Below are 10,236 nucleotides of genomic sequence, written 5' to 3'. Positions count from 1 at the left end.
GCTCTTCCGGGTGGACTGGAGGAAGTGTCTGGATATAAAACAACAAGGACGTATACATTGCCCGGATTGGCATTACCGGGGTCTCGCGAGAGGGTTCGGAAGGGGCTGGTGCATTGTGGTTTGAGTGACAGCTGTCTGTCTGAAGGAAAGACATCAAAAATCGCAGACTTTGTCCTTTGGTGAGATGTGCACCCTGGTGAAGGAGATCATCCCCTTCTGACCTTGAGAAAAAACAAAAAGAAATTAATAATTAGATCCAGCTCTTAGTAGCAAGCCATGCTATTCAAGCCTCCATTTTCTTATTGCACATTTGCATTTGTGAGCAAATATGCGTTTACCCTACTGTACATTCAGTGAGGTTATTATCCCAGAAGAAATGCAATTATAATCAAAGCACAAGTTCACAGAATTCACCACAGTCCTCAGGAAATATGTATTCTAATTGTCAACTAATGCTAATATGTAGGGCGGCACGGTGGTGCAGTGGTTAGCACTGTCGATTCATAGGGTTCGAATCCCGGTCTGGGCCCTTCTATGTGGAGTTTGCATGTTCTCCCTGTGCCTGCGTGGGTTTTCTCCGGGTACTCCGGCTTCCTCCCACAATACCAAAAACATGCACATTAGGTTAATTGGCTACTCTAAATTGCCCCTAGGTGTGAGTGTGAGAGTGTGTGGTTGTCTGTCTTTGTGTGTTGGCCCTGTGACTGACTGGCGACCAGTCCAGGGTGTACCCCGCCTCTCGCCCGTAGTCAGCTGGGATAGGCTCCAGCTCCCCCGCGACCCTGACGGATAAGGTATAGAATGGATGGATGGATGCTAATATGTATTGTGAACATCTCTTCAGGGCCAGCACAGGGAGGAAAAATGATTACGGCAACCAGTAACTCCTCAACAACAGAAACATCATTGTATGTAAGGGGATGTGAGCATAGCTTTAAGACAAATTTGACAGATTTTGCCACAATTATATATTACCAGTTATTATTTCCTATGTTCTAACTTTTATGGTTGAACCAAACTATGGCCACTAAACTGAACCTTGCATACAGAACTAGGTGGCAGTATGGCCATAACTTGTAGAACTTTTTGACATTGTTGCCTCTAGTTATCCTGAGAGGACCAGCACAGTGGTCTGTTATTCTTCAAGGATCCATCTGTCCCATCACTGTTCAACTGTAGCATCAGTGTAAAATGCTCAGTGTCCTCGGATGCTGCCACAAGCTCACAATTTTTGCATTTGGTACACTTAAATGTATTAAAATATATGTTTTTGTAAAATGAGATTATCTTGATGATCCTGCTAAATTTTATTCATTCTCAAGTGATATTATAATTCCTTTTTGTATTAAGCTTGGATGTTCCTTACTTTCATTCCAATCACCCAAAACCCCATTTATAACTTAAAACAAAGGTTTGTTTGAAATGGTGATAATGAAGAATCTTCAAAGGATAAATTTAATACAAATGGAACTTTTTCTTTTCTTTTTTTTATTCTTTTCACACACTGTGCTCATCAAAAAGAATCCAAGCTTTGTAGTGGGCCATCAACTCTTTTTTCTCTCTTTTGAGGTCAAGTGTGCAGTTTGACTTTGGGATGGGAAACAATCATGAAGGTCATTAATGTCTTTTCAATGCTGCCATCAATTAGCATGTAAGAATCAGGTGGTGGTGCATGACATCTTTTATGTACAGTATTTTCAAAATCACATAAATATTGATTTGTAGAACAGCTGAGAACCATGTATCAAGGAATAAAATTATTGCCATTGCCTTCATAAAAACATTAGTTTTCTTTTTCAAAAGTTTACCACAGATTTCTTTTATAGAAAACATGTTAAAAGAAAAAGGAAAAGTTAAAAGAAATATCAAGTTGTTTCAGTAATGTCCACTTAACACTTATTACTCTTATTTTTCCTTTTTAATATGTATCTATTAGAGATCATTTATTTATTGACAATATTCAGATGTTCTACTGTTTAGTTTGTTATTGTTGTTATTTATTTATTGTCAAACTCACTGAAAACAAACATTAAATGAATTATATCTTTAAAAAAAACAGAATGCCTCAACCCATCACCAACATCATTCTTGTTAAATATTTACAATTTTATTGTCCTATGCAATTATTTAGTCCAATGTAATTATCTTAAAGATAATTAAACTTAAACAAAATGTATGGACATGCGCACTAGACCTTTCGTGCCAGGATCGTGCTGTTGAAACTTAGGCCTACATAGTAAACGTGGGTCTAAATTAACCAATAATTAAAACGCAGCATGGAAAATATCAAAAGTTCTTTTTATTCTGCATTAGCGCTGTGCCAGATGCTGACCTTAACTCGGCCCTGATTCTTTATTTTTCATCGCTATGTCCCATCAGTCTTCTAACAGGTCACGACCTGTGCTACAGAAAGTGATTTTTTTCTGATTAACTCCCGTGTTGCTGTCCCATTAATCACTGCGCAGTTGTGCAGTTCCTAATCTCCTTAACTAATGTTACCGTCATGGGTTCTTTTCAAAGGGATCTCTTTTATACAATACAGTAACAAGTCGTGGGCTTTTACAGTTTTCACACCTCTGCCACTACAAAGGACCGGTTAGTTTCGATACACAACAAGCTTGTCACATTTAATTCTTTGAGCGCCCCCGTGGATCACACACGCCCTTCAGCCATCTGTAGTTTGACAGATCTCTTCAAAGGACGTCAGGAGAGAGGTGTGTGATTATAAAACTGAGGCCCAGCATCTCACCTGGAGCATTTGGAAGCTAAACACCATACCTGGGAGCTATGATGGGACTAACAGTGGATTTCTCTTTTGCGCTTCTTCTCCTTGTGGATTTGGTTGTGGGTCTCGCCGCGCAGCCCTTTCCAGGGATTCACCCTGGCGCACTGCTCCGTGGTAAGGGCGGCGGTTCTAGACGCACCGTGCAGCGACAGCAGAGCAGCAGGCTGCCCCTCTACATGATGCAGCTCTACCGCACCATGCTGACCGAGGACCGGGCCCGGACTCCGGCTGCCAGCGTGAGCCACACCAGGTCAGAGGACAACCCCGCTCTGCACGACTCCGACTCTGTGATCAGCCTTGTCGCTAAGAGTAAGTATTAAACATTAGAAAACAATAACTTTTATTGGATGTGCAGGTTTCCTTGGAGACATGCGGTGTATGTGCACTTTGTTTGATTTACTAGGGATTACACATTGGATATGGCTTCATATAAACATTGTAGAGAATATATAGATGTTAAAGTGAATGTACTGAATGCCACAGCATGTCGCTTTAGCAACATGTAAACATTATGCGAGCTTCTTTCCTATTATACACACCCGCAAAACCCGCACAGCTATGCGTTCATTTATTTTAAGCAGTCTAACAATTTGTTTAATCAAACTTCGCCTGATGAATATATTTGAACAGTTATTAAATTTTCCACTGGGGATAAAATCTGTTAGAGTTGCAATATTATTGTCATCAGTTATGAGGAACTGGTCTTGCTGGAAAAAGTCAAGTGTGTTAGTAAATTAAGTGCCTTCTCTTATACAAGTCATAAAAAATGCTAACCAGTTCTCTTTACCTTTGTCTCTTTCAGACTGCCAGCAGATTGGCAAGAGGTGGTCTGTCACCTTCGACATGTCCTCCATGTCTGCAAGCGACAACATCCAACTGGCTGAACTTCGCATCCGCCTGCCTGCCTTCACAGAGTCTTCCAGAGCTTCAGTGGACATCTACCACTCTCACAGGGACCAGTGCCCCGACATGCACTGTCCAGAGAACAGGCTGTTCCTGGGCCGGCTGAGAGCTCACCCCAGTTCGATGGTCTCCCCCTCCTCCTGGAAGGTGTTCAATGTGACAGAGATGCTCCGCCGCTGGCTGCAGCACGAACACTCTGCACAGATGACGGAGCAGGAGGACGAGGCTGAGGTGATGGAGCAAGAAGAGCAGGAGCAGGAGGGACTACAACACCCTACAGCTGACCGGGTCATGATGGTGGTTTTCTCCAGACAGAACCCGAACAGCGAGCGAATGCCAACACTAATCCACACAGCCGAGCACTCCAAGTACGTAAGCCTGGACAGGGAGCGGGTGGCAGCTGGGTCTAGTTCCAGAACGAGGAGCCACAGAGTCAGGAGGCACCACAAGACCCAGCAGCAGAGGCAGAGAGTGGTGGACGCTGCTCCTCCCAGCAAGTCCACAGAGGAGAAGGGTTCTCTCTGCAGGAAAGTGGACATGTGGGTGGACTTTGAGAAGCTTGGCTGGAGCAAGTGGATTGTCTATCCCAAAAGGTACAATGCCTATCGTTGTGACGGGAGCTGTCCTACACCAGTGGATGCAACCTTCACCCCAACCAACCATGCATACATGAAGGTAAGACTGAATTTTTGTCACCATGACAAAATCCTTAACTTCTATTGTACAGTATTTGCTCCAAGAGGATTTAGCTATTAATAACTCACTAATACCTTTGAGATGTATTCTAATGTGCCACTGTTTTCTTTCTCCAGAGCCTGTTGAAACTTCACCACCCAGACAAAGTGCCATGTCTGTCCTGTGTGCCAACCCGCCTGGCACCGCTTTCCATGTTGTACTACGAGAATGGGAAGATGGTCATGAGGCATCATGAGAACATGGTGGTGGAGGAGTGTGGTTGCCATTGAGACACCTGAAAACTTTTTGGTTAAAAGACAGATAGACTGGAACCACCGAGCCGTAGGCCCAGAGGGGTCTGATACAGTCACAGACCCGAGCCACTCAGAGGCACAAAGTGGATGGATGTCCACAAGCACTTTACGGATATGTCCAGGTTGATGCTGGGACAGAGGCTGCTGCTGCTGCAGAACATGAAAGAGAGAGACTATCCTGGACACACCTCTCTAAATTATGGATTTAAAAAATTAAAGAGTTTTAAAATTGTTGGTACTTGTTGTAGAAGATCAGGTGACCAAATTTGTGCCTTGGATTGCAAGTGATGAGTTATAAATCAAACTTGTAAGGACTGATCATGGCAATGGTTTGATCCAGTCAAGATGAAACAAGCTCAAGACAAAAGCACAATGCGGTCACTCACTAAAGCACTAAAGCACAGAGGATTCACAAAAACAGAAGTAAAAACTGTTTTATGCTTAAAGACTTCATTTTTTAATGTCAAATGATGAATGCAAATTCCAGAATGGTGTAAGCGCTTCAACTTTATTAAGATGTTTGGGTCACATTGACCCCCTTTGTATACACTATGTGCAATAATACAATAAATTTATCTTTAACTTGAACAAAGTGTTTTCTGGTTTTTATTACAGTGTTTGTATGTAAGAGTTTTTTTTAAGTTGCTCCCTTTCCCTTCAGCTTTTATGGTAAGATCAGATCCTGGTGTTGTGCAAGCTGCCTCACTGAGGAGACTTACTGAAATACATAAATGGCATGGAGCCAATTTTAATGTCATAAGTAACATCCATGCTTTTCACGCTAAGACATAAGAACCTGAGTGTTGTTTTCAGAAGAAGCGTTTTCAAACAATATTTTTGATTATATTTTTGATTTCACCTCTGGTTAGCTTCACTACCTCTGTTAAAGAGCATCACAAGAGCTTTTCGACAAGACCTTCCAGAACTGTCTGTTGTAGTTCCCCTTAACTTACGTGGTGGTAGTTCTGGCACAAAAAGTTAAGAAAACAGACTCTAAACTACCTGTCCGCCACCAAACAACAGACCACAATGTTAGCTAGTAAAGCATTTACTTAGCTTGTATTTAGCTGAAGTCTAAAAACACTGACTTTGACACAGCTGCATATCAATGATAACGTTGCTCTGTGTCTGCTGAATGTGTAAATAAGCAACATTTTGCAATCAAATTTGTTACATCAGTGTAAAAGCTGCTAATATCAGTGTTGCGTTTACAATTTGTTTCTGCTGCCCCCAATATTTATATTGCTAATTTTCCAAATATTGTCAGTTTTAAGACTGCTGAATTTCAGTAATTTAGTTGTATAACACTAAATATTTTAAAGCACTGTGTTTACAATCATCAAATGCGTTACATTACACCATATTAAAGGTTTAATTTTACCAAGGCTTTGATGCACATGCCAAATATGTCACACGTCATACAAAGTCAAGTAAAAAACAATTTTATGCATTTGTTAGTGTTTTTTTTCATAAGAGTACAACATTTTAACACATATTGAGCATTATAAAAAAAATGCCATCTTGCTTTCAAAACAAATCTGAAAGCGTATTTCAGCTGATCATTTTGTTAATCACAGTAACAAAAAAAAAAACAATAACAATGCTGGAATTCACTTTTATCATTGTTGTCCTCTCTTCAGATGTCCATTTCAAACTGGGCATCTTCTACAAAAAACAAACAAACAAACAAAAACAGTTCAGTATTACAGAAACAAAAAAAAAACACTGCAGCTAAACTGCCTTTTTAGGAATATATTTGAACTTATTTACCTGCATTCTCCTCTGTGTGGAGGTTGTGGTCGGCGTTATTACTGGGTGTCTGTTCCGGCTTTTTCGTGTTGCTAGAGGAATCCGGTTTGAGCGGGCTGGTGACTCCCGGGATGTCGGGCAGGTTGGGAGGCGTACGAGTCAGAGGGGACGTGCGACACTGCAGAAGGAACTTCCTGTCATAGATAATTCTGGTACCTGCAGGCGACATCATCAAAGGAAACCAGAGTTACCTGTCAGTGCCTTGACATGACATGTGATCAATATTTGCAGCAGCTGTGTTCATACTGCACCTTTACTTTAGTAAATACAATAGGAGACAACACTAATTAACGCTTGTGTCAGTTTTACTTAAAATGAATGTGAATTTGCTAACCTTGACATTTAACATTTGTAAACATACTGTAATATTTACATGTGGAAAATACAATCAAATCCAGCAGCTAACACGGACATTTGAGACTAGTATTCAGTTAAGGAAAGGAAAAAAATGAAGTAAAAGCCAAAGAAAATTTAGCAGCAGCAATACAGCAAGAGAGGAGAAAAAAATTAAATTTAATAAAATTAAACAAATTTGAGCAGCAACTTCAACATAAACACACACGCTACCAATGAAGAATTTTATTAACTGTTTCATTGTGTTGCACTGAATGCAGTGAACCTCAAAGGCCAGACTGTTCTTTTTTATGAGGCTAACTTTTATACAGTATTGGACGTATTGGAATATGTTGGCTGATCTTGTCCAGGAAACTCGAAAGGATATTACTTCCAAAACTTAAGCAAATATTCTCAAATATCTTTAAATATATTCTAACTTTCATTACACATGCACTATATAGACTAAAGTATTGGGACCCCTGACCATTACACAGACGTGGCTCACAATCTCCATTCCACTTCATCCCAAATTTGTTGGATGGGGTTGAGGTCAGGGCTCTGTGTGGGCCAGTCAAGTTCTTCCACACCAAACTCATCCAAACATGTCTTTATGGAGCTTTGCTTTGTGCACTGGGACACAGTCATGCTGGAATAGAAAAGCACCTTCCCTAAACTGCTGGAAGCATAGCATTGTCCAAAATGTCTTGGTATGCTGAAGCATTAAGATTTCCCTTCACTGGGAGTGAGGGGCCGAGTCCAACCCCAAAAAAACAACCCGTCTGTATACTTTTGTCATTATAGTGTGTTCTCGTTCCATTCACGTCATCCATATTGCTTACGCTGACCGTCCTTCACTGGCCCCATTCTGTGTAAATCTGTCCCACCTGACAAGTGGGAATAGAACACATTATCAGTTAGGGTGGACATGTGGACTCGCCGTCACCTTTCTCACGACTGCAGAGGGAAAACACTTCAAGCTCTCAAGCTTATGGCTGCTTGAGTAAAAGACTGAATAAATGGACCAGACAACTCAGTGTGTTGATGAGAGCGAGACTGACTTTGAGTCTTTGTTGTCAGTCGCTCTGAGTGCCGAGCACTACTGATATTATCTGTTGACTGAATTAATTGTTCTTTTTTGTGATTTCAATTTTGAAGTTCTGGCTATTATCAATTTCCTTCTTTCGCAAAAAGCTAAAATAGTGGGGTTTTTTTAGTAACACATGTATCCAGGGAAAAAATGTGTTTCATTTATAACATACAAAGCAATTACTAGCTCCTTCTTCTTCTATAATATAAACAGTGTGACCTTGTGGAAACCCCGTCTAGTAAACATGTTCCTGCAGCTGAACAAGAGCCAGCTGTAATAACAGGTCTATAAATAGGATAGGACTGAATGCAGGCCTATATTTGACAATATAGTCTTTGATTTTGTAAGTAATCCATAACTACAGGCTACTGACACTGAATACATAAGTCTGCTGTGCAAAGTTGAGCATTTATAAACATAAAACTTAATGCAACGAGTACAGTCTGTAATCAACAGGGTTCATCTTTAGGAAGATTCAAAGAAGGAAGGTAGCCGTCAGAAATTAATGTGGATGAAGCCTTTGAGGAGAAGACGAGGTGTAAAGAGATAATGTTTACTGAAAACAATTTAGTGCTATAATCATTCCACTGGTCCAATCGGAAACAGGCAAACACAGACACTATTCATCAATGCAAGTAGGAAAAAAGATGCTCTCTGTTGACTATAAGGAAAACAATAATATGTGCACTGAAATAGTTATGGACTGCGGGATTCGGGTGTTGAATCTGCTTGAAAAAAGTTTCCTTTGCCTCCAGAAAACAACCAAGACTGTCAAACATTTACAGGAAAACAGAACAGGACTGTGTGCAGGATCTAAAGTCTGTTCCCTTTACCATGAACACATGTTCATGCCAGAATAAATCTGACTTTTAAAAGGAATTCGCTCAAAATAAAATGAAGTAAAAAGATGTTTTAACTGACAGTAACTTTCCACTGTTTCTGTAGTGTCACAAAAGTGAAAACCAAGGTGTGGTTTTTAAACTGAAAACTGACCCACTTCAATGATGGCACACACACATGCACCACACAGCAAACTGACTCACTGTGTGATACATGTCTCCAGCTCAACATGCTATTAAAAATCCCATGCCGGTCTTCCACCTTTACTCTAAATGGCACTTAAATTCTGTTTCCTCACGTTTACAGACCTTTTTCTTGTCAGTTTGTCTTCAGTTGTCGCTTTATGTGATTTCTCCTCGTATTGCTGATTTGTTATACTCTTATTCTTGATAAGATTTAAGTTACGTTTGATTGCATTTTTTCCACAATCACCCATAGTTACCTCCTGGCGTAGTGCTGAACATAGTCCCTCCTGGAGTCGTGGAGTAATCCTGGGGCATGTGAGCGGAATCGTGGACGGTGACCCGCCTTATGGCCGGGATGTCCCGGCTCTTGGTAGTCTGACCTGACATGTCTCACAAAACTGGGTGGACACAGGTGGGGAAAGTGGCTTCGAGTGTGGCGGACAGTGTGCAGGACGTTATAAAGCCGCAAAGCAACTGTCAGACCGCGGAAAAGTTACCTCTCCTCTCCACGTGGTCTGATCACATCCAAAACAACCCTGGGCCTTCCTTCAAAACAACACGCACAGCAAAGAGCTGTGATTGGCTGAAGACAAGGGGCGTCACAACACCTGGGAATTGTAGTTTTTCCTCATCTGAGGCTTTTCTCACTCTCTCTCAGCTACAGACAATACTTGAAGAATACATTTGCTTTGAAACTATAAGAAAATAAGAATGATAATTATGATAAGGATCACGTCCTTCCTTTTCATGTGAGAAATCAAAATAAATTGAAATGCCAATTTTTATAACATAATTTGTATATTTTTAGATTATTTTTCATAAAATCGCACATCGATAATACAGCACCTGGGCTGCATAGTGGAACTGCTGCCATGTGTTTCTACAAAGTTTGCCTTTGATAATTATGTGATTTTTGTTTATGATTTTGTACATGAAACTACAGTGATGTTGGTAAGACTATCGCATATTATTTTCGCGTCTATTCTTTTTTATGCTGTCTGGTTTTTTTTTTGTTTTTTTTTACTGAGCGCATAACGCGGAAAAAATCGGCGATACTGAGGCGGCAGCGGAGCCGCGCGGCACAGACTGTGAGTCCCGGACGTGTAGGCTACGCTTAAACGCGCTTTAATGTGTCAGTTTCATGGAACCAAAATGGCGACTTTGAGCGAGTTTAAATGGGATGACCCGTCTCTAAATGCCTGCATATTAATATTTGGAAAAAATGAAAACAATGTGAAAAACCCACGTATTCTAGATGACACGGGGCTTTACGAGGAAGGCAGCCACGCACGCACACACACA

The 10,236-nt window shown here is 40.8% G+C and overlaps 2 protein-coding genes across 2 annotated transcripts; one reads left to right on the top strand and one right to left on the bottom strand.

The window, feature by feature from the left end:
* Window positions 1-2,787: 2,787 nt before the first annotated feature.
* Window positions 2,788-5,379, top strand: LOC124051637 (nodal homolog 2-A-like). Its single transcript, XM_046375209.1, has 3 exons — window positions 2,788-3,094; window positions 3,588-4,363; window positions 4,501-5,379. Exons 1-3 carry the CDS (start codon window positions 2,788-2,790, stop codon window positions 4,651-4,653), a joined length of 1,236 nt encoding a protein of 411 aa, XP_046231165.1. The 3' UTR covers window positions 4,654-5,379.
* A 653-nt stretch (window positions 5,380-6,032) lies between these two features.
* Window positions 6,033-9,524, bottom strand: LOC124051640 (eukaryotic translation initiation factor 4E-binding protein 1-like). The gene is made up of 3 exons (XM_046375211.1): window positions 9,192-9,524; window positions 6,448-6,642; window positions 6,033-6,342 (listed from the first exon to the last, which is right to left on the bottom strand). Exons 1-3 carry the CDS (start codon window positions 9,319-9,321, stop codon window positions 6,314-6,316), a joined length of 354 nt encoding a protein of 117 aa, XP_046231167.1. The 5' UTR covers window positions 9,322-9,524; the 3' UTR covers window positions 6,033-6,313.
* Between the last annotated feature and the right edge of the window lie 712 nt (window positions 9,525-10,236).

The sequence above is a fragment of the Scatophagus argus genome, chromosome 20, assembly GCF_020382885.2.
Source record: "Scatophagus argus isolate fScaArg1 chromosome 20, fScaArg1.pri, whole genome shotgun sequence".
Lineage (NCBI taxonomy): Eukaryota > Metazoa > Chordata > Actinopteri > Scatophagidae > Scatophagus > Scatophagus argus.
Note: the sequence above shows the minus strand (reverse complement) of the source record. Positions and strands in the feature narration are given on the sequence as shown.

Bases quoted from the DNA above. Each gene is read 5' to 3' on its own strand.
- LOC124051637 (XM_046375209.1), top strand. From the start codon at position 2,788: ATGATGGGACTAACAGTGGATTTCTCTTTTGCGCTTCTTCTCCTTGTG. The intron at 3,095-3,587 runs GTAAGTATTAAA...TGTCTCTTTCAG, and splicing joins GATCAGCCTTGTCGCTAAGA to ACTGCCAGCAGATTGGCAAG. The intron at 4,364-4,500 runs GTAAGACTGAAT...TTCTTTCTCCAG, and splicing joins CCAACCATGCATACATGAAG to AGCCTGTTGAAACTTCACCA.
- LOC124051640 (XM_046375211.1), bottom strand. From the start codon at position 9,321: ATGTCAGGTCAGACTACCAAGAGCCGGGACATCCCGGCCATAAGGCGG. The intron at 6,643-9,191 runs GTAACTATGGGT...TGTCGCCTGCAG, and splicing joins GTTCAGCACTACGCCAGGAG to GTACCAGAATTATCTATGAC. The intron at 6,343-6,447 runs GTAAATAAGTTC...TGTTTTTTGTAG, and splicing joins CCACACAGAGGAGAATGCAG to AAGATGCCCAGTTTGAAATG.